General features: G+C 46.5%; 1 protein-coding gene across 3 annotated transcripts in view; it reads right to left on the bottom strand.

Annotated features, from left to right (window-relative positions):
• The window catches only part of cnksr2a (connector enhancer of kinase suppressor of Ras 2a), a 43,965-nt gene that overhangs the window by 10,836 nt on the left and 8,129 nt on the right, over positions 1-25,000 (bottom strand). For 2 of the 3 annotated variants that reach the window (XM_030349343.1, XM_030349345.1), the window contains exons 2-15: positions 24,636-24,799; positions 22,856-23,058; positions 17,926-18,013; positions 17,183-17,224; positions 15,621-15,740; positions 14,997-15,056; positions 14,178-14,246; positions 13,694-13,840; positions 10,218-10,330; positions 9,628-9,782; positions 8,883-8,972; positions 6,289-6,503; positions 3,828-3,876; positions 729-904 (exon numbers count right to left, since the gene is read on the bottom strand). In XM_030349343.1, the coding sequence (XP_030205203.1) occupies positions 729-904; positions 3,828-3,876; positions 6,289-6,503; positions 8,883-8,972; positions 9,628-9,782; positions 10,218-10,330; positions 13,694-13,840; positions 14,178-14,246; positions 14,997-15,056; positions 15,621-15,740; positions 17,183-17,224; positions 17,926-18,013; positions 22,856-23,058; positions 24,636-24,799 (1,691 nt within the window). The remainder of the gene's footprint in view (positions 1-728; positions 905-3,827; positions 3,877-6,288; positions 6,504-8,882; positions 8,973-9,627; positions 9,783-10,217; positions 10,331-13,693; positions 13,841-14,177; positions 14,247-14,996; positions 15,057-15,620; positions 15,741-17,182; positions 17,225-17,925; positions 18,014-22,855; positions 23,059-24,635; positions 24,800-25,000) is intronic. The other variant, XM_030349344.1, reaches the window with a different exon arrangement.

Below are 25,000 nucleotides of genomic sequence, written 5' to 3'. Positions count from 1 at the left end.
GTGTGTGTGTGTGTGTGTGTGTGTGTGTGTGTGCAAGCGCTAGTTCCCTTCAAGGACCTCACCATCTTGTTAATATATGCATGGGTTCACATTTGTGCATGCGTGTCCTTGCTTGTATGTGTGTACATTTGCACACGTGTTCAAGACATAACAAGCATGTGTCTGTTGCAGGTGTGTCTTTGATTGCCTGCGTGGATTTGCATGCGTCATTGGGTGAGATGTGTATGGGTGATTGTGTGTATTTCTGCTTTTCCATTTATGTGTGTGTGTGTGTGTGTGTGTGTGTGTGTGTTTGAAAGCTTCTGCCTGCATGAAAATGTTGGTGGGTGGGTGTGTGTGTGTGTGTTGGCATGTGTTATTTAGCATGTGTGTGTGTGTGTGCCTGTTTGTGTGTGTTATTCTATATGTTTTTATCTATGTGTGGTTATTTAGCATGTGTGTGTGCCTGTGTGTTTGTGTGTGTGATTTCACATGTGTGTGTGTGTGTGTGGTTATTATTAATTGTGTGTGTGATTTCCCATTAGATTTAGCATGTGTGTATGGTTTTCATGTAGCCTGCAGGTGTGGTTGATGTTAAGCACGTGTGTGTGTGTGAGTGATTGTTAATAAGCATGCGTGTGTCTGCGTGTGCGGGTGTGTGTGTGTGTGTGTGTGTGTGTGTGTGTGTGTGTGTGTGTGTGTGTGTGTGTGTGTGTGTGTGAGATATCCCAGGTGGGAGCCCCTCTCACCTCCTCATTGATGTACCAGTACAGGCAGGTGTCCTTCAGGACGAACCAGTACTTCTTCCACTTCTGGGAGAAGTAGCCCTTGGCGTCCCTCTTCCTCCACAGCCACCCCTCGCAGTCGCCCCGGCCCAGCGCCTTGCAGGACACCCGGCGCCGGCTCAGAGAGGTCAGGCCCCGGCCTGGACCCCCACCGGACACACAGGGACAGGCTGGGGTTAGTGAGGACCACCACGGGACACACAGGGACAGGCTAGGGTTAGTGAGGACCACCACGGGACACACAGGGACAGGCTAGGGTTAGTGAGGACCAACATGGGACACAGGGACAGACTGGGGTTAGTGAGGACCCCCACCGGACACACAGGGACAGGCTGGGGTTAGTGAGGACCACCACGGGACAGGCTAGGGTTAGTGAGGACCACCATGGGACACACAGGGACAGACTGGGGTTAGTGAGGACCACCACGGGACACACAGGGACAGGCTAGGGTTAGTGAGGACCACCATGGGTCACACAGGGACAGGCTAGGGTTAGTGAGCGTAGCTTAGCATGGAGGGGTTCATTGAGCGCAGTGGCTCATCCAAGGCCCTGTATCCAGCAGTGTTGTATAGTAGCGAAGTAGAAATACTTCGTTACTGTACTTAAGTAGTTTTTTTGGATATTTGTACTTTACTTTACTACTTATATTTCTCTGTACTTGAGCTAACGTTATTCACCGTAGTTCTAAAGGGAACTACTTTTCGAGGGAGATGAACTTAAACAGAGCATACATTTAATAAGCATGCAATACGAATAAGAAAAAGGCTAATTATTAAAGTATTTGAATTGTTTTATTATGTTGGCCGGCGCGAAGTAGAATAAACGGAATAATCACCTCAAGGCAGGGCAATAAACAGTTTGATATGCCCGGCTCGCGGAAGGTTACCGCCCTCGACTTTGTCTCGGGCGGTAAGCCGTCCACGAGCCGGGCATATCAAACTGTTTATTGCCCGGCCTCTCGGTGATTATTCCTTACTTATTCTCAAATTTCTGACCCTTTGCTTTTTTATTAACAGCAGTTACTTGTACTTTTACTTTCAGTACTTAAGTACATTTAATATCAGAAAAGTACTTTTGATACTTAAGTACAGTAAAGATCAGATACTTTAATACTTTTACTTAAGTACTATTCTAAAAGGTGACTTTTACTTTTACTTAAGTAATTTTCCAGTAAGGTATCTGTACTTTTACTTAAGTATGGCTTTTGAGTACTTTATACACCACTGGTATCCAGCATGAGTCGGACTGACATAGGAGGGCGGTGGAATATACTGATGGAGTATCTATTTCATCGTGGATGACGTCCGTTGTTGTAAGGCTGGATAGTAAAATCAATTCCTTCCATTTCTGGAGCTGGAAGTCCAATTTATTCACGGAAATGACAGGAAGTGTTACGAGACACTTCCTGTCTCGTAACACGGGGTAAGAAGAATCGACCCCTGAAATTGAAAACTTTACGTTGCATGCTAGAAAGGCAGGAAACAGAGCACCTTCCTCCTGATCGCTCTCTCTCCCTAGCTCTCTCTCTCTCTCTCTCTCCATTCTGTATCATCGGGGCTTCTCCTGCTTGTCTTGACCTCTTTGCGGTCAGACAGTCTACTGCCATGTGGTTCAGAGCTACCTACTGGTAGGACTGCCGAGCCGACATTCAGCTCTGAACCCCGAACCTTCGGGGAGTCCCGGCCACCAGACAGCCCTGGTCCCCACGGCGTGCGCACACATCAGCCGAGAGGAGCTCTGCACTGCGACGGTCCCTAAACCTTCCCTCCCTCCTCCTCACTCCCCGCCCTCGTCTCGGGGGGGATCAAAGGAGGGCTGTCTGCTGATTGGGCAGACGGCGAGGGAATGCAATGCGTCGGAGCCCGGCTCTAACAGACGGAGAAAGGAAACGTCTGAGCGGGATTCATTATTTCAGCGCCCGAGGACATCCCACTCCATTAGACGAGAAGTGACACGGCACCGAGCCGGCGTTTTAAAATAACCCCTGCTGCCACTCGATGACGTGCGGAGCGCCGTGCAGACCGGCCCAGGTGAGGCGCAGGCGATGCACCCCAGTGCATTCTGGGGGAATGGAGCCTCCCGTGAGGCCACGCACTCGTTCTCGCTAGTCACTTGTTATTTCCTCTACTTTTTATTTAGCGTGTGCCATTCTCGGGGAGATGGCCAGGCCGCAGAGGAAGTGACATCACAAGCAGGCGGGGTTTCGGTGAGGCCTCTCGCCTCCAAACTCTGAGCAGGCTACCTGCAGGTTTCAACCAGTTCAATTCAAGACCTACTTTTATAACTTTTTGTACCACTTAGACTGCAATTTAATACAGATTCCATGGCCCAATGGCACATGGTTAAATAACAGTGCCCAATATGGATTTGTTTTATAAGAACACAAATAAATTGACATAGTCCAATAAAGCAGTGGTGCTTCTCAGGGGCAGTGCAGTGGTCCACACAGCGTGGGCATGCCATGGGAGGCCACTAAATATATCTTTATTCACAAAAAATACATACATTTTTGAGTGATTTGATGTTAAAAAAAATATATAAAAGTTTAAGGAATATTTAAAGGATATAAAAGAAAGATTTACTATCCTAAATCCTTGAAATATATCTATATTTTTAAGACTTTAAATACTTTTAATATCCCCGCGGGCCCCCTGTCTGAGGCAGTCTCGGTGTGAAGTTGTAGCCTGATGTGTGATGATCAGTGAGCTGATGTGTCATCGTTTAGCACCCAGGTGATGATTGCGTGTTGCGGTTGACGATGACTTGCCAAATGGCAGAGCCTCAAAGTGTTTTCTTTCATCTCCTTCCTCGTAAGCACGGTTCCAAAACGCAAAAGAAACGTGTTACCCCGATGAAAAACCTTTTTGTTGACGTGTTTGTAAAGCTCTATGATTCGGAAAAATAACAGTGAGGGCACTTTCATTAATTTCCCTTTTTCCCCGGTAGTTTGCCACGTCGCCACTTTCTGCGGCAGTCTCTCCGTCTCTCTATCCCCCTCGCGCTCTGCCTCATTATCACCTGTTTGGTTCCAGAAGGGACCCCCGCCCCTTTCTCTTCCTCACCTTTGTTCTTTTTCCTGCTTTTCGCCTGCAACGAGGTCTGCTGGTAGGTCTGGAGAAGATAAGGGGGGCGAGGGAGGAATGAAAGGGTGAGAGAGGGAGGGGAAGGGAGAGAGGGTGAGAGAGAAAGGCGAGAGCTGGTTAGATCAGGGAGTGAGGGATATAGGCGTGAGCGGTGAAAGGGTAAGAAAGGGATGACAAATAGAGAGAGGGAGAGGGATAATGAAACAAGAGAGAGAGGGGAGGAGAACGAGGAACAAACTGGTTGGAGGTAGAGAGAGAGAGAGAGAGAGAGAGAGAGAGAGAGAGAGAGAGAGAGAGAGAGAGAGAGAGAGAGAGAGAGAGAGAGAGAGAGAGAGAGATAATGGTAGAAAGAGAAGGGTAGAGAGAGAGGGAGAAGAGGGCGTGAGGAGCAGGGAGGGATGAATGGATGAAAGTGTTCATAAACAGAGCAGGAAAGAAAAAGGATGAGAGAGGGAGGAGATAGAGCAGTAAAGGAGGGGAGTGAGAGAGCGAGAGAGAGAAAGAGAGAGAGAGAGAGCGCAATAGAGATAACTGGCTGTCAGGATGAATCAGATCACCTTTGTACATCAGAAAGGTTCCTGGTACACCAGAAACGACAGAGCGAGAGGGGGAGAGGAAGAGATGAGGAGTGGAAGCAGGCATGTAGAAATGGGGATAAACAGCATCAGAGAGAGAGAGAGAGAGAGAGAACCAGTGTCTCTCGCCCACACATGCGTGGGGTGATGACACTGCATTTCCCCCTAGCTTCAACACCTTTGACACGGCTAAACATAGAACAGAGAAGGAGAGAGGGAGAGAGAGAGACAGACCAAAAGAGCGAATGAGCAAGAGAGAGAGAGAGAGAGAGAGAGAGAGAGAGAGAGAGAGAGAGAGAGAGAGAGAGAGAGAGAGAGAGAGAGAGAGAGAGAGAGAGAGAGAGAGCCTGACCTGATGAGGTCATATTCAAACAGCAGTAGAGCCATGGGGAGGAAAAGGAGGAGTGAAGTTTAAAGTTTTGACCCCAATCGAAAGGTCAGGTGTGAGTGACAGCTGGGATGTCACATTGTAACGTTCGACACGGAGGGGCGCCGGCCAATCACAGCCTATCACTCAGCAGGACAGATGACATGAGCCCGCCCCTTCCGACTGACATGCCATCTGCCATCACAGTGTCCTTACACGCTGCACAACACACACACACACACACACACAGAGACACACACACACACACACACACACACACACACACACACACACACACACACACACACACACACACACACACACACACACACACACAAACAAGCACACAGGCACAGGCACAGAGACACAAACACGCACAAACAGAGACACACACAGGCACACACACCCACACACAGAGACACAAACACGCACACAGGCACACACACGCACACAGCAACACACACACACACACACACACACACACACACACACAGAGACACACACACGCACACACACAGAGACATACACACGCACTCAGGCCTACACACACACAAAGCCACGCACAAGCACACAGAGACACACAACCGCACACAGGCACACACACAAACACGCAGGGACACACACACACACACATATGCATGCACACACACTCACATAGACGTACACACACATACACCGTCGTGTGACGTGCATGCCAGCTCAGACAAATTTCCAACGCTGTCAGGATCTCCGTGAGGGTCACTGTGGGCCAAGCTCATGTGTGTGTGAGCGTTTGGGTGTGTGTGTCAAGTCAGACGAACTGCCGGGAGGACAGATGCCATCTCATTACATGACATCATGGGAAGGGGGGTCATGTTTGCGTGTGTGTGATTGTATGCGCGTGTGTGTGTGTGTGTGTGTGTGTGTGTGTGTGTGTGTGTGTGTGTGTGTGTGTGTGTGTGTGTGTGTGTGTGTGTGTGTGTGTGTGTGTGTGTGTGTGTGTCGGGGTCCGTGGTCATCACATGTCTCCGTCTCAAAGTGCGTCCCTGCTGCAAGCTGTCTCAGCGAGGCTGTGGTTCAAACGCACCACCCGCTCTTCCATGGCGTTCCCAGTCTTAGACTCTGGAACGTTTTCGCGGCGGTCCAGGCTTGGAACGGCCGGTGTTTGGAAGTAATAATCCTGTGTTGTGTCTATGTTTTGTTTTTAGGTGAGAGCAGAACAGTAGAGTAGAATTTGATAATACCTTAATGCCTTAATCCCGTAATATTACAATTAGATAATTGTTTTAATTCATAATAAAATATATTTGCATGCCGGGACGCTGTATATGTTATATAATTAAATCAAGAAATATTATCAAATTTTTTGGTCCTGCTAATGAGAATGCTTTTTTTACTCTGCAAAATATTTGGTGGACCCGCGGCTTAAAGTCATGGCATGAAGCCGTTAGTGAAACTTGGTTCAGCCAGTTTAGTTAAAGATTGTTGGCAATATAATGCAAACCAGTGCACCACTCACGTGATAAATGGGGGCGGGCTCTCTTGGTGGAGAGTCCCTCTGATTGGGCTGGAGGACGTAGTGGGAGGGACTTTGGCTGTGGTGGCTCCGCCTCTTTGCCCTCTTGGCCGTGTCATTGGACCGTTTGCCCACGCGGGCCGTGTGGGATGAGTAGTCCTCAGAGCCTGTCCTCACCTCCCTACCGGCGAATCCCACGTAGCGCAGCAGTGACGCCTCTGCGGAACAGCCAATCACAGCACAGGATGATATTGGTGCGCTATATCACAGGGTGATATAGCTAAACATTGTAAACAATATGTAGTTCTTTGTTTGTGCTTGTTGTTTTAAGTATAATTTTTTTTTTGCAATGCACTGACTTACTTACTGCAGTTGACTACCATTAATCACCCAAATATAATTAAATAAATGAAAATGTTTCAGATTCCCAAAGCTGCTTTCGAGATATATGTGTTTATTACACGGGTCTTTTCAACGTTCCGTTAAATTGCATGGGCACTTCACAACTTCCAGCGGTCAATTATTTTTGGATAATTCATTGGCAACGGATGAATAATGACCGCTGTCAAGGTAAACAAAAGGACTTTTTGCCCTTGGTATCACTCCGCACGTAGTCCGGTAACTTGTCAATGTAATAAGCGGGATATGTATCACCCCAAGCGCTGTCGGTTGCTAAGCGACGACGTTAACGTCTTGGGCGGACTATTTCTCTGCTGATCAACACTATGAATGCTGGTAAAAAATACATTGTAAATAAATTGTTTAGTTTTGGGAAGTAGCCGTGTAATAAGCGGGATAATGTATAGAACTTCGCCGGTCATTATCGAAAAATAAGCCCCTTCATGGCGAAGCAAGACACCTCCGCTGCGCGTCGGTGTCATGTTCGCCCTGTCGGGGCTTATTTTCTCGATAATGACCGGCGTTCTATACATTATCCCTTACATATTTTCTACTTCATGCAGCACTTATGTTTGTTCCAGTTTGTAACATTCGCATAATGACTAAATGTAAATCAAATGAAAATAGGATTTTGTAAAGTAGAAGTGTACACAAAAGGCTTATATGGCTGTGTTTATCCAGAGAGGACTGCCGATATAATATTCATTATGAGCAAAAAGCAATTAGTTACTTTAGGGTTCAGGGCCAAAGCACTATACGCAGAAATATTATTATTAATAATAATAAGCCTTTATGGCTGCATGGTGGAAATTAAATAAATACGTTTTTGTGTGTGTGTGTGTGTGTGTGTGTGTGTGTGTGTGTGTGTGTGTGTGTGTGTGTGTGTGTGTGCGTTTCTGTGGATGTTTTGTTTGCAGGTGTGTGCATGCGCGCATGTGTTTTCATGCAGGTATATGTGAATGCAGGTGTGTGCATGCGCGTGTGTTTGTGTTTATGAGTGTGCGTGTGTATTTGTGTATGTGTCACTGTAATCTGTTGCAACACGACATGACTTCTCCAGCCAACTCAGGTCTCTCTCTCTCTCTCTCTCTCTCTCTCTCTCTCTCTCTCTCTCTCTCTCTCTCTCTCTCTCTCTCTCTCTCTCTCTCTCTCTCTCTCTCTCTCTCTCTCTCTCTCTCTCTCTCTCTCTCTCTCTCTCTCTCTGTTCCCACCTTCTCCTCCCCTGGTTGCTAGGCAGCGGCCAATGGGATGTGAAACAGAGAGAAAGGCTGCTGTCAGCGTAACCATGGCAACTGTGTGAGTGATTCAGGTGGAGGTCACAAAGAACAGTCTCTTTTTTTTTCCCAGTTTGTGCCTCTCCCACTCTTCCCTCCTTCATTTGACTCTCTCCTGCACTGGCTATGTATCCTCTCTCTCTCTCTCTCTCTCTCTCTCTCTCTCTCTCTCTCTCTCTCTCTCTCTCTCTCTCTCTCTCTCTCTCTCTCTCTCTCTCTCTCTCTCTCTCTCTCTCTCTCTCTCTCTCTCTCTCTCTCTCTCTCTCTCTCTCTCTCTCTACCTCTCAACCCACCACTTCTTTCCTGTTCTCTGCAGCATCTCCCTGTCCCTCTCCTCCACCCCTCCTTCATTTGTTCCCTGTGTTCTCTCCATCTTCAGGTCTGACCTTTTTTGTTCTCTCCTCTCCCTCGTTTGCGACAACTGTCTTCATGTCTCGAAAACAAACCTCCCTTTGAGTGTATTCCCGCCCTCGTCATCCTCCCCTCTTCATCTCTCTCATCATCTCTCTCTAATGCTAAAAAGAGACAAGATATGAGAGAGAGAGAGAGAGAGAGAGAGAGAGAGAGAGAGAGAGAGAGAGAGAGAGAGAGAGAGAGAGAGAGAGAGAGAGAGAGAGAGCCTGTGGGCATTGATTTGCTCATAATGAGGAGCGACAGGGACATTTAACAGAATCAAACAGGAGATCCACACGAACGCCCACACTCCCACACATGGCTGCACACACACACACACACACACACACACACACACACACACACACACACACACACACACACACACACACACACACACACACACACACACACACACACACACAGTTAGACACTCACACACATAGACAGGCTCAAAGACACATACGCCCACCCATCACTGTACACACAAGCACCGCACACTCAGAGAAATGCAGCGACAGACACACTCACCTCTCTGGTTGTCTCTGTTGAGCTTGGCTGGGTCCTCGTAATCACCAGTCCAGTTACACTCTACAGGCATAGAGATAGGTCTCAGTCTACCTGCAAGCACACACACACACACACACACACACACACACACACACACACACACACACACACACACACACACACACACACACACACACACACACACACACACACACACACACACACACACACACACACACACCACAACACACACACCGACACACCCATGCCCACACAGACACACACAAACACACACACACAAAGCAACACATACCACCACACACACCGCCGCACACACACATTCACGCCATGACACAAACACACAAACCCAAGCCGAAAAACGTACAAACACACAGTCAGACACACACCAACACACAAAACCAATTACACACCCAACCACACATGCAGAAAATCAATTCATATTAAATTCTATAGTTGCAAATCAAATTCTTTTCAATATAATTTTTTATTTGGCTGTCAAAAATGTTAGGGATGACATCGCACCATGTTTGTTGCAGTTCATATTTTATCGCAAAAAATTCTCTGGCACCCTGTTGCTCTGTGAATAGGTACTGTGCTACCAAATCACAGTTATATTACACACATAGACACACACACACACGCACACACTCACACACAAACCCATTGAACACACACACAGTCAAGCATAGAAACACAGACCCCCCTCCCCCCCTCTCCTCGCACACACACAGGAAGTGACACGCACCGTAAGTGGGCGTAGTGCAGTACACAGGCTCCTCCTCTTCCCGTCGGCCGGACTCTTGGTCCAGGAAGGAGTTTGGTGACTCTGGTCGCTTAGCAACCACAATGCTTTCATGGCTACGAGGAACATCGTCTCCAGAGACGGTACCCGTTTCGTCTCTATGGCAACAGCAGTTTTAACAGAAATCAGATCCTTCATATGGAAATAAGGTAGTTACCTGACGTTGAGGTATGTCTGGTAAGCTATGTATATAAACAATTTCATTCCTCCTATGTGTACTCCCAAATAATAGACAAAATATATATAGTCTGATTTCATCTTACGTTACATTACAACATACAAATTTAGCAGTCACTTTATCTCAAAGCAAATCACAAAATAGTTGTTTGTGGATTAAGGAACATGTCCTTAAGGGGCAGGCAGGGGATTAGGGTTCCTACACGCCTACAGGTTAGACGCCTACAGCCAGTGCCTGATGCATGGAACAACGATGGTTGGGTCAAGAAGGTAAGGGTTTGGGCTCCAAGGGCCGGGCCCCTGAACCCAGGAGGGCCACCAGAAGGAGAGGCCCCAGGCCTCTTCAGGGTTCTTACCTCGGTGTGTATGGCTCGGCTGGAGGAGGCGGGATGTAGAGTTCCTGGAGGGCAGAGCTCTTGGTGGGCGTGCCCGAGGGCGTGGCCGAACTGCTGCCGGGGCTCCTGGTTGGCTGAGGAGAGACACATGGGGGCAGGGCCAGTTTTAATTTGGTCCACTCACTACTACCTTCTGGTTTACTCACTACTACCTGCTGGGCCAATCACTACTACCCGCTGGACCACTCACTACTACCTGCTGGTCCACTCAATACTACCTGCTGGTCCACTCACTACTACCCGCTGGTCCACTCACTACTACCTGCTGGTCCACTCACTACTACCTGCTGGGCCAATCACTACTACCCGCTGGTCCACTCACTACTACCTGCCATTGATAATGCAAAAAGTCATCCTTACAGTATCATATATCCAAACATGTTTACTGTACTTCTCTTGAACAGTTCCAAATAAAGTTTGTCAACATTATTGACGATTGATATCAGAGCTGTCAAGATTGATGACAGCTCACACACAGTGGAGGAGCCGCTTTCCCTTTGGCATGCATTCCGTCATTGTGCGCTCACATACAGACAGAACGAGAGATATGCGGAATCAAACGACGAACAGTGGCTGAGTCATGCTGTATTATATGCAAGTATATTATTTTTTAGCAGGTATTATTATTTTTTAAACTAGAGTGAGTCAGACTGGGAGGTATGGGAGGGAGAGAGGGAGACATGTAGCAAAGGACCACGGGCAGGAATCAAACCGGGGTCACTGCGTCACCCCTGCAAGTGTATTGTATGCATTACGACAACACTCACTGATAAAAAAACTCCCAATATTATGCTAACATCGTATAACATGCTCACACCGATATCCCTTTGACTGCGCATATGGAATCTGAAGTTGAGGCCACACTATGTAGAACTGTATTGCATGTGACATGTTTAAAGGTCACTGCCTCATTGGGCGGTCTTCAATCGCTTGGGAAGGTTCCTAACTGAGTGAAATGACCCAACTGTGTCTAAGTAGCAGTCATGATAAGTGCTGTTTGATTTCTCTAAATTCTAAGGAAAAGAGCTTCAATACTTTCTTTCTTATCTCCTTTAGCATAGGGTACACCATCCTTTAAGGACGGAATGTAATAATGCTGTCCCACAATACCTTACGGCAGTAACATTTAAAGCGACGCACCATTCGGTCGCTTACGGTAACAAAAGATCAACATGACCCACAATTATTTTTATGCAATGATACTAATTGGGATTGATGTAAAACAAATCAGCCTACATGAAACAACAAGGTACAAATGCACTGGAGAAAGACTCTAGTTCAGTGGTCAACTTAAATAGCTGAATAGGAACTGAACAGGTACATTTTAGTTTCACCACGGATACCATCGTCCATAGTATCCTCACGAGCATAACTACGTAGCTTAGCGTAAGTGCACTCGGGTTCTCTCTGCACTGCGGCGGTCTTCATCTAAGACCACCTTTCTTGAACTCATCGGTTAACCATCGAGGTCAAGGACAGGTGGTAAAGAAAGGACAAAGGACGTAATTTTGTTGACTATCTGAAGCGCGCCTTAGTCAGTTGGCTATGTCTTACAAGATTGCACCCGGTGTGACATAACTTCCCTAACTCCCTAAAGGGATCCCTTTAAGTGTTGTCATAACAGATGCAGGTATTGTTTATTACAGTGCAACACAACTTTAATTAAAATGTTTTGCACTCACTACTAAAATGCATTACATAAGAATAAGCCATTCTTATGTAATGCATTTTGGTAGTGAGTGCAATTTTTTTTAATTAAAGTTGTGTTGCACTGTAATGTACAAGCCGTATCCGATCACCTGCTGCCCCAGTGTATTTTGTCGCTCAGACGGAGCGCAGAGGTGGATGTACCGGCAACCACCAGGCCATCTTCCTATGTAAATACTGTTCGGCTGCATGTAGCTAAACAGGTCCGAACCGACGAGTGTGATATGTTACCTGCACCAGCTGCGATCAATATTTCCAACACAGAGTCACCAGAATCGGAGCCATCATTGCTATCACTAGCGGCTAGCAGCTGTCCCCTATTCAGATTGTCGGGCAGTGCAATGGCTCAGAGGTGACATAGTAAACAGACTCGAGATGCGTCACCGTCTTCTCAATTGACTTATAATGAGAGTTTGTCATGATTATTTAAATAGCCTACTTTGTTGTAGAGGAGTGTGGCTGTGTGTCATTTGGCTAACGTGTTCGTCATGCTCGATAATTGGCAATGAGTGACAATAAAAGGGCTAACATGTTGATTCCTTTCTCCGATCTCGACCGCGTTATTGGATCTGTGTGACGTCTCAGAGGCTGCAGACCCACGCAGCCTCACGCAGAAGTAGTCTTTGGGCACAAACCTACAATGTTTGAATCATTTATTTATCTCTTTTGCACAACCTGATTAACCTATTCATGGCCACGAAACATTTAGACGGCCAAAAAATGTACCGAGCTGAAATGGATTTGACCTAACTCTAGTACACAAGAAACCGCTTCATAAGAACAACATTTACACTGACTCGGGCAGTGTAAATAAAAGAAAGTCTACTTTGCTGCAGAAAGAATGTGGGTTTAAATTGTTCATCCAATAGTTGTTTCAATTCATGATATTCACATAATGAATATATTTTTTAGATGAAATACATCAAATATATGGTGCTGTGTTAGGTATAGAAGATGTATGATTGAGTATCTACAGGTTGACAGCAGCTAGTGGGTGATGCCAGCTAGCAACCGTCTTCTTCTATCTTGCTGCTTATTATGCAGTCATTTGGAGGGACTCATTTTTAATCATCTCGCTCTCTCTGTCACTCTCTCTCTACCTCTCTCTCTTTGGTAAAAATTAGACTGCTGTTGCTGCAGTGTGAGAGAGGGAAAGAGACAATGAGGGAGGGAGAGGAAGAGTGAGAGGAACCAAGAGACAGCCAAAGACAGAGAGGGAGGGAGGGAGGGAGGGAGGGAGGGAGGGAGGGAGGGAGAGAGAGACAGAGACAGAGACAGAGAGAGAGAGAGAGAGAGAGAGAGAGAGAGAGAGAGAGATGCTCCAAGCCGCAGTGTCCTGACCCAATTACAGGCCTTGGCTGGAATCACCTGCACAGGAGGGACCAGGAGCTTGGGGAGGGAGGGGGGGGAGGGAGGTGGGAGGAAGGTAGGGGGGTTGGGTGTGGGAGGTGGGTGGGGGGAGTGGTGATATGGGCCATAGCAGCACTTTAATATAGTCTATCAAGGGTAGCGTTAGTTCTGGTGGCACACGCACACACCTCCACACACACACACGCACACACACACACACACACACACACACACACACGCACACGCACACGCACACACACACACAAACGCACACCAACTCACTCTCGAGCACACACAGTTATGCAAGCTTGACCGTACATACACTAACAATAAATGCTTGCCAAACAAAAATACACACACACACACACACACACACAAACCTGCAGGGCCAGGGGTTTCCAGCGCATGTTCTTGAGCAGCGCGGGGGCAGAGCTGAGGGTGCTCTGGGGGCGTTTCTTCAGCGTGAGAGACACGGCCCCCTTGTCGGCCCGCAGGGAGCCCACCAGGTTACGCAGCTGCCAGCCCACCTGAGGGCGAGATAGGTCAGGAGACAATGGACGGTTAGGAGGGAGAGAGGTTTGAGGAGTGCATCGACAGGCACATATAGAGACACATGCACATGTATAGACAGGGGACATGCATACCCATTCGCAAACACGTGCATAAACATCTTCAGTATCTCTGTACACCCGCAAACACACTAATAGATGAATACAGACACGCACGCACACAATCATGCAAGCAAACAAACACTTAAACAGGAGCTGAGAATAATTGCGTCTGCATGCACATTAATCATTGTGAGGCGCGCGCACACGCACACGCACACACACACACACACACACACACACACACAGCACTCACCACAGTCTGGTGGTTGACTTGGATGACCTCATCTCCTGCATGGATCTTCTTACAGCGGTCAGCCGAGGACTAGACACAGCGCGATGGAGAGAGAGAGAGAGAGAGAGACAGAATCAGAGAGAGACAGACGTAAATACAGAGACAGCGAGAGAGAGAAAGAGACAGAAAGGGAGAAAGTCAGATAGAGAGACAGACGTAAACACAGAAAAATAGAGATAGAGAGAGGAATGATGGAGAATAACCTCTTTAGAGAACAGTAGAGGACAAAAGGGGAATTCAAACTGGCTTGGTCATGAATGGATCCTGCATGGCGGTCGATACCTGCGCCGCGGTGAGCTGGGAGGGCCGGTCTTACCGACAAAGCTAAATAGGGCCAAGTGCAGCAGGGCTCCCAGGGACGCTAACGTACACTATCGATTGCACCTGCAGTGTCTTCCTGCTGGCTAACAGGTGCACAGGCTCAAATGTCAAGCATGATCTTGTTCTGATTTTGTTTTAATATTGCAAGTTAGGCTAAACGGGTCTCGGCACAGGAATCTAGGCTAACACCTGCCAGGCAAAAGGGTTGGGCCACAGCCCACAGGGAGTAAGGCTAACAAGGGCTAAGCTAATGGGTGCTAGGCTAACAGATAAGGCCAACAGGGTGGTGGCAACAGGAAGCTAGGCTAATGGTTGCTTGGCTATCCGGGTGTGGCACAGGAAGCTAGGCTTACAGGTTTTGGCTAACATCGGGGGATGATGAATATGTACAAGGACGAAATAGTGCATTTGTATGCATATCTATGTACCGGTAGTTGTGCAGGCATGGGATTCACTCACCCCTTCTGTGGTCCCTGTGATCACATGTAGGCCATCGTAGGTTGACTTGATGTACATTCCCTGAGAGAGCGAGAGAGAGAGAGAGAGAGAGAGAGAGCGAGAGAGATAGAGAGAGATCTTAAGGGTTCATCCAAAGTTTAGCTCTTTGTCGCCACAATCACTTGTGTAATGCACACCCATGAGATACCTGGTCATACAGCACTTTTCTAAAGTCACTTCAATTGGACAGCTAATTAACCAAAGCAAACCTAATGTTAAAAGGGGAACTGTCACGGTCGGCTACATACAACTTTTCTTTAATGTTGGCACAAACGGTAAATTCATTTAGAGTGTAATTGTATCTTTTCACATCAGCCATTTTGACATGTCATTTCAGGATAAACACTGGCGTAATTAACAACCTTTATTATGGCCCTATTCCATTAAGGTGGGCCTGGCCATTGATATGTGGACCATAATTAATTGAATCAATTACTCCTGTGTTTAACATGCTACGACGTGTCAAAATGGCTGCTCTGAAACAAAAAGGCCTATTGGTTGCGTTCAGGTCAGGGCGCTTTGGTAACGGTCAGGGTGGGGATCCGGGCAGCCAATCCTCAGGCTCCCTCGAGTCACTTGACTCACCAGCCCCTCAGCGGGCTTGATGTTGGTCAGGTGGACCAGTTCCAGGTGGGCCGACTGGGACACCAGGGGGTCCGAGGACACACACACTATGTGTTCACACACCTCCGACAGGGTCTTACACTGCAGAGAGAGAGGGAAAGGGGGAGGGAGAGCGAGGAGAGGGAGGGAGAGTGCGGGGTTGTAGGGACGGAGAGGAGGGGAGAGGAGGGAGGCAGGCGGATGAAGGGGAGATCGGGAAGGAGCAGGTGGGGGGAATAAGGGGGGGCAGAAGAAAGCGGCAATAAGTGATGGAGTAAAGGAAAGAGAAGGGAGGGGGGGAGGGAGGAGAGGGACGGGTGCGTAATGGGGGGCAGGGAGAGGGAGGGAGGGAGGGAGAGGGAGGGAGGGAGGGAGAGGGAGGGAGGGAGAGAGGCAGGCAGAAAGGTGAACTTCAAACATGGGCATAATTAAATGTCATTCTCGTTGTGTTTTAATACTGACCAATTAATGATTAATTAATGAAGTGACTCGTGCAACATGCTTCAACCCAATGGGAATTAACATGATACAAACATTCAAAGACAGAGAGCGAGAACAGAGAGAGGGCGTGGAAGAGTAGGAGTGGAGGAGAGAGCGAGAGAACGAGCTTCCTAAACCTGACATTTCGAGCGCCATTGCTAATACATAGGTACATCTGTTGCTATGTAACGCTTCGGCAACGTGATTCACTGTCTCTCCGTGAGAGGATATTCAAATTTCTAAGGATTTCAGAGACAGGAGCAGATAAAGAGAGGGCGTGACAGGGAGGGAGAGAGACTTATAGAGAGAGAGAGACTCGGAGAGGGAGGGAGGGAGAACGACGGGGAGAAGGCAGTAGATGAGAAATGAAAAAGGGAGACGGAGAAAGAGACAGAATGCTACAGAGAGACGGAAAGAGAAAAGAAACAGGGAGCCAGAGAAGGGAGAGAGCAAGAGATTAGAGACATAGAGGGAGAGAATGTGAGAGCTGAAGAGCAAAGAGAGCGTGAGAATGAGACAGAGCGAGAGTGATAGAGAAAAGGAAGAGCCAGATTAAGAGGGACAGAGAGAAGGAGAGGGATAGAAATACAGAGAGTTAAGAGGCGGGAGCGGTTGAGTCAGAGCCATAATGGATCATCAAACAGCGGTGTTTGATTGATTGTGAGTGTGCCTTGATAACAACATGGGGGGGGGGATCTGAGAGAATTCAAGAGGCTTCACACACTTGAGGGGGATATTTTTGTGTGTGTAAGTGTGTACATGTACGTGTGCGTCTGTGGGTCTTTGTTTCTGTACATGTGTATGAGTGCGTGCATGTGTGAGTGTGTGTGTGTGTTTACGTATGTATACGTATGTGTGTGTGTGTGTTTGTGTTTGTGTACGTATATGTGCTTGTGTGTGTGTGTGCGTTTGCATGTTAGCTTGTGTGTGTTTTTGTGTGCATATAAGTATATTAGTGTTCAACAGCGTGTGTGCAAAGCAACTTCGTAAATGAACGCTTCACTTGGCCTACTGTATGCGTTGAACCTGGGTGAAGTGAACCTGTTGAATTACTCCACACTCACCACGTGCAGGATTTTGTTCTCCGACTCGAACACCGTACAGTCCTGCAAGACGGTGAGCATATAACAGAGTCACACTGTGTTGGAAGCTAACACACACACACACACACACACACACACACACACACACACACACACACACACACACACACACACACACACACACACACACACACACACACACACACACACATACACACTCGCATCAACTGATTCCAAGCATGTGGTGTCTAGGTCTTGTTTAACTGCCAATTGCCTGTGTTCCAATACACACAATCACACTCGCGTACACACACTCAGTCTAAACCCTGCCAGTAACCAACACAGCAGTGGCTACTGCAGAAAGCAGCATTACTGTCTATAAAGGAATGGTGAGGGCTCAGTGCAGCCAGGATGAGGTGGCGGTGGATGTGTGTTACTGTAATAGGCTGCTGCAAAACTAACACACACACACACACACGCACACACACACACACACACACACACACACACACACACACACACACACACGCACACGCACACGCACACGCACACACACACAAACACACGCAAACACACACACAGATGCATGTTAAAACACTGTGGTCGTAACTACCCACAGCACATCTGATACTGATAAAGAATAAGAGGTATTTTACCTCCTCCACCCACAAGCCCTCTCACACAAGCACAGCCTGTACACACACACAAACACACACGTTTGCAATCAAGCTCACCCACACTCAAGCTTACACACACACACACACCTGCTGTACGATGGTGGTAAGCTCTAGGCAGAGCTGGATGACGTTGTTCCTGGTTGCAGAGTAATCAGCGACCGCCGCAAACGGGGACCTGGGAGAGATAGGGTGAGAGAGGTAGAGCAATATAGGGGGAGAGAGAGGTTGAGAGGGAAGAGAGAATGAGAGAGGTAGGGAGGGAGAGGTTGTGCAATGTAGAGAGAGAGAGAGGTAGAGAGGGCCGAGAGAACTCAGAGGGGTAGGGAGAGAGAGGTTTATAGAGAGAGAAAGAGAGAGCGAGACAAAGAGAGCATGAGGGACCAGATAACAAAAAGAGGGAGAGGTTTGTTAGAGCGAGGCACAGAGAGGTAGTGAGATAGAGAGGAGAGAGACCAGATAATACATATTAGAGTTCTGTCACTGCTGTTCTCCACTGCACAGAGCGAGATAGTGCAAGGTAGAAACAGGTAGAGAAGAGTGGAATAGAGCCACACAGAGCCACACAGAGAGAAAGAGAAGGAGCCAGAGAGACCGAGAGGTAGAGAGAGATCATCATTGTGTGGATTTCCATATTTGCTGGCAGCTATTTGCAATCATTGCAGTTGTGAATACTAGCGATAAGAAAAGGGCAAAACAGGGGAACACACCATTGCGAAGCCAGCAGATATACTGTTTAATTTCTCACAACACACAGTTTAATGTCCCCCGTGTTATTTCCATATCATTGACTGTTTCATAGATGAGCTCATACAGGCACCATTGCTGCATTTAATTTGTCACAGTAGCGTACCGGTGTTAGCATTGCTGTGCTAATTTAAACTAATGTAAATTAATTTGACGTATTGGATCCATATTTAGCTAATCAATACATCAAATAAAGTATACAAAGAAAAACATTCGGTAATGATTACAGGAAGAAATAAAAAGTCGAATGGCTCTTGGGCCAATAGATGGCAAGCTGAAATGGATTTTATAGCACATAGTACTTCCTTAATATATCACACTTTCCAAGTATAACACGTAATTAATGCAGAACAAGACATGGGCGAAATGGATTCGATTTGACCGTTGTGGACAGCAAAGGCCAAATGAAAGGGTTCGCCCAATCACATCGCTTATACCTGGAGACTCGAAGCAGGTGACCAGAACTTTACCGGGTGTTGACAAAAACATAGACGGTTACCAGAGGAGGCATCAGGCGGCCAGGCAAACTCAAGCATGCTTCACAGAGAACACAAAATCAGCTACTGCGCTCACCAACACTAACACAGAGAGGCAACCAGACAGAACCGGGACACGAATAACAAGGAGCCGGGTGAGCTGGATGAGTCATCGGCACAGGTGACAGGAGTCTGCCTAACGAGGGGAGGGGGCCAGTGGGGGCGGGACCTTGGGCAGGAACGGAGGGGCACCTTTTCCTATACATCTCAACGACAAATATTGGATATTACAGATCTGATAGGATGTTCTTTACTAGTCCCAGACGGGAAATGAGAGCGTCACAGCAGCAACAGGACATTAATAGGAAGGACAGTTAGATGATATATGTTTCTTTATATAGAGATATTGTCCAGAAAATATCTACGGAAGTCATCGTTATCAAAATAATCTAGACAGACGGGGTCGATAATCTATTCATTATGCACTCGATTACCATTACTAAAAGCCCATCGGTGGTGAGAACCTATAGTGCTTAATGTAGGGTACATCACATCGTCACATCGCAATGACTGCCTCCATATTGGAAGCTTTGGAACCCTTTACTATTATGTTAGTTTTTTTATGGTCATTGTTCCTTCATCGTGAAATTACCTGTCATTGTGGGCAGACATTGTTGTGTTTGAAACTGCAACAGTGTTTCTCATGCGAGAAGTGGCAGAATTCCTTTTTAATTGCCTATGTGTCAAGCTACGTTGATCCAGGATTTGACAGGACTACAGCTTTCTTGAGTCCTTTCAGTAGTTTGGGGTAACGGCACCAAAAAAATCCCACAATGCAATCTGATGTACAAAGACCAAATCACTACATCGACCAAAATAGTTTTCTGACTCCTATAGCTAAGGTGCCTGTGCAGCACTTACTTATATATATATATATATATATATATATATATATATATATATATATATATATATATATATATATATATATAGAGAGAGAGAGAGAGAGAGTGAGAGAGCGAGAGAAAGAGAGAGAGAGAGAGAGAGAGAGAGAGAGAGAGAGAGAGAGAGAGAGAGAGAGAGAGAGAGAGAGAGAGAGAGAGAGAGAGAGAGAGAGAGAGAGAGAGAGATATTGATCACCTGCTCTGATAGTTCTCAGACTCAATTTGCAAATCATTTTGGAAAAAAAATGGTAAGGCAAACATGAGGTAATGTGGCCAATTTCAACACATATTGGCGCTGTAGATGAAGCTGACATATTGTCAGCTGTAGATGAAGTTACCTTGATTATACAATGAACAGTGTTTTCTTTCAAAAATGTATTACATACATTGTTGGCTATATGTAAATAACACACCTGGGGAATGCAACCAACAAGGTGGAGAAGAACATTTTATTTTCTTGTCGACTTCTAGTAAGTTTAGTATGTTCCCTGCTTTTGACAACTTTATCACCAAGTTATTGTTTATTATTATCGATTATGTATCGTTTATGTATATCACTATGCAGATTGTATGCGTGTGTGTGTGTGTGTGCTTGTGTATTTGTGTAAGATGCACACAGATGCGTTTTGGATTATAATTTACAATTAATTGTTGCCCATATATCCATATATGTTGCCCATTCAGATCTTCTCAGAAGACCAGAAGTAAAACCAACGAGAATACAGATACACAAACCAACAAACGTTGAATCAATACACAAACACAAACGCAGGCAATTGATCACAAACACACAACTCGCACACACACGCATCCCTACGTGCACCTACATACAGACCCACCCACACGCACACACACCCGCACACCACCACCCACACACACACACAGGCTGTCAAACATAGTCGACTGTCCTAAAGACCTAGATCCAAATACAGCCACTGCCCCAAGCCCAACGTGTGTGTGTGTGTGTGTGTGTGTGTGTGTGTGTGTGTGTGTGTGTGTGTGTGTGTGTGTGTGTGTGTGTGTGTGTGTGTGTGTGTGTGTGTGTGTGTGTGTGTGTGTGTGTGTGTGTGTGTGCCAGTTTGTGTGCCAGTTTGTGTGTCAGCGTGTGTACGTGCGTGTTAGTTATTTGGGGCATTATTGAGGCTGTTATATATAAACATATTATTATATAATATGATATAAATTAGATATACATATTCAAATTATGTTTATAAATTATATCTAAACATGAAGGAAGGACCTCAGGTCAAACAGCCTGTTGAGATGCATCAGACTCAAACTGTAGAGCCTATTCTTTATTACAGCATTTTACACTGTAATAATATAAAACTTATACAGTAAATACTAGTATTATGTCATAGTTTTATAGTACTCCTACATTATTAAAGTAGTTACTACTGTGATTATATATAATACATACCCATATAATAAATATTTGTATAGTATTTTAGTACATACTCAAATTACAGTAACACATAATCAAATAATAATATAGTACCATGGTACTCATATTGTTGCTAGTTTATAGCATTATCATGGTATAGTACCTTTACACATAGTATAATTTGTAGTAAAGTGTAACTATAGTATATGCTCATAGAGATAATCCAAATGAAACACACAAACACAAACAAACGCACACAATAACACAGGCGGGTAGATTCCCATCATGCAATGTCCCAACATGATCCAAACCGACTGGATCCTGAATGGTCTCAGTTTATGTGTGCAGTTAAATCAAAGCAACTGGTGTTCACTACATCTGCTCACAGCATGCGGATGAGGAAGGGTGCGGGGGGGACTAAGAGAGAGAGTGGGATTCATGGACACGACTGGAAGACAGAGAGGACGGCCGGTTGAAAGAGGGAAGGAGCACAACATGCAGCATGCAGCCCAGTGTGTGAACCCGGGGTCGTAACCCCCAGGGTGATGGAACCGGGGTCACTAACGAGGGATATATCCTACGTTGTTAGCACACTAGCGGGTTGGGCCTACAAGAGTGTGTTGTTATGAAGGGAAAGAGAGAGAGAGAGAGGGGGAGCTGATGGGAGATTTCTGCCTAGACGAGAGCGAGTATTTGCCAGCAGTCGGCACAGCTTGTCATCTGCACCCCTGACGAGACACGGATCAAATCATTACCATTTTCATACTTTGGTGTCAAAAAACGACACCGGATTTGGGACGTTGAATGTCTTTGCGATATTACAGCTCTCTGTGATTGTGCGGCGGCCATGTTGTCAGCCATTAGCGATAATAACATGCAAATAGGATTCTTCTCGCACAGCAAGAAATTGTGCATGTCAGTTTGAAAAGAAGAGGCGAGCGTGGAGGGATGAGAACGCACAGTGTGTTTGGAGCAACTCAGCTGACATAGAGACCGTATACATTGATGTATTCCAGCATTACGAGGGAACATTACTTTGGAGAGAGAACAATAACAGCCTATGGAGGAAGACCATGGCAGCCCCACCAGGTTCTGTGGGACACAAAGATATGGGATATGACTCCTGTTTCTTGGTTTCAAACCCCATGGAGCCAAGATTAACCTGCGACGGAAGACCACTTTCATGCCTGTATATCACATTCAGATCCTGAACGGGGAATCCTGTGAAGCAGAGGTTTCAGAGGAAGGTATTTCAGAAGGCGGGCAGAGCATTCTGACCAATCACAACGCTGCTGGAACGGAGGGGCACCCCTGTGGGGGGCTTCTATATTTATCAGTGTGTATGTGTGTGTGTGTGTGTGTGTGTGTGTGTGTGTGTGTGTGTGTGTGTGTGTGTGTGTGTGTGTGTGTGTGTGTGTGTGTGTGTGTGTGTGTGTGTGTGTGTGTGTGTGTATCATCGTGTGTGTTACCTGTCCAGCCAGGCCAGCAGGCTCTTGGCAGCTGTGATAAGGTCAACCACAGAGGTCAAAAGGTCATTCGGAAGGCGACGGGAGGTCCTGCTCTCTGATTGGCTGCTGCGGCGGCGGCCGGAGATGAAGTTCTGGAGGTTCTTGGCCGAGGCGCCAAGCTTGTGGGCCAGAGTCCTCACGCTCTCTGTCTCCAGACCCGAGTTCTACACACACACGCACGCATGTGCACACATATGCAGATACACACACAGTGACAGCTTAACTTGTAGATCTCATCTGGGATCATTCTTCTGTACCAGGGCTGTGATGATAAGGCAACCCATCAGACCCAATCCTACCATGTGTTCTGTATTTCTTTGTATACATTTGTATTGATCTTTCGGGAAGATATACATATTACTGTCCTGTACTTTATGCTAATCACCCATCTGGGAGTGATAAGACACAGCTTATGTCATTGGATCTATTTTTATCACCCCATAACCACAAAGTCATCAAGCAACAGGAAAACACACTTTCAAGAATAGGGTCTCAGCTGGACAAATTACCAACAAAATGAATGGGAAGTAATTAAAGGAGCAACTCCTCCACCACTAAATCACACCACTCCGCTGATTGGTTGAGAGTAATCAGGGGTTCACCAATCATTGTCCACTGATGACCAATAAACATCTGCATGCTTCAAATGAACAGGGTTGTCTTTATAATTCTTGATGAACCCAACTGATGAACGGGGAATAATGTTTCCAATGGTTTCAAAGCCCCCCCTCCCCCTTCACAGGCCCCTGTTGGCCTCTGATCCGGAGTCATTCATGCTGGCTTCACTCTTGGCACTGTGTCGTGTGGAAGAGACACAGGATATAATGAGGGTCTAATGTACACCATGACCTGGCATCATTTGACACTTCCAATCAGGTTCAGCCTTTTCCTGTTTGATCCGTAAGACAGGAACATTTGGATGTGTTTATATGTTTACTGGTGTACAACTCCCTTCACACTTCCATTCCAATCCCCAGAGAGTCTGTAGGGGCCAAACAGGGTAACTGATACAGGCTCTGGTAGCAATGAACAGCATGAAGTAAGCTGTGGTTGCAGTTTACTTTCACGCTTGGTCAAGCGGTTTGCGACAAAAACAATTTTCCCTCAAGAATATAAGACCTTTGGTAATCATTTTGGCGACCATTTTGGCTCCTTTGTCGAGGGGACGTACACCAACTGATGGACAAACCCCAAAAATGTACGGACAATTGCACACTTGGTCCTGTCCTGTCCTTACTAGCATATACACACACACACACACACACACACACACACACACACACACACACACACACACACACACACACACACACACACACACACACACACAGACAGACTGACTATTGTGAAGAGCATATTGACGGCCTCGCATGCTCTCACAACCACGCACACAAACACAAAAGCAACAGACGGGAAACCCACTCGCATAGATACAAATTACAGACAACAGACTAACAAGAGAGAGAGAGAGAGGCTAGACCTTATACATATATATATATATATATATATATATATATATATATATATATATATATATATATATATATATATATATATATATATTTAATTAATATATGTATACGTCTATCAGAGCACTCTATCAGTGAATGTGTCTGCACGTACATAAACACAAACACAAACACACACACACACACACGCACACGCACACGCACACGCACACACACGCCCACGCACAAGCACACGCACACACACAAACACACACGCGCACAGGGGGACTGACCAGGGCACAGAGCAGGTCCACGGCCTCCAGGATGAGCTCCTGGTGCCCGATGCGCGACACGCCCAGCTCCTCCAGCTCCCCGTGGCTGATCCTCAGCAGGCGCTCGCCGCACACGCCGCCGCGCTCAAACACACACACGTACTGCTGCAGGCAGTCGTCCAGACCTGCAACACACACACAGAGGGACATGAACACACACACACACACACAGAGACAGAACCACAAACTCACACACACACACACACACACACAGAGACAGAACCACAAACACACACACACACACACACACACACAGAGACATGAACACACACACACACAGAGACAGAACCACAAACACACACACACACACACAAACACACAGACAT

This window comes from Gadus morhua, chromosome 23 (assembly GCF_902167405.1).
Source record: "Gadus morhua chromosome 23, gadMor3.0, whole genome shotgun sequence".
NCBI classification, from domain to species: domain Eukaryota; kingdom Metazoa; phylum Chordata; class Actinopteri; order Gadiformes; family Gadidae; genus Gadus; species Gadus morhua.
This window is presented reverse-complemented; position numbering and strand designations above follow the sequence as displayed.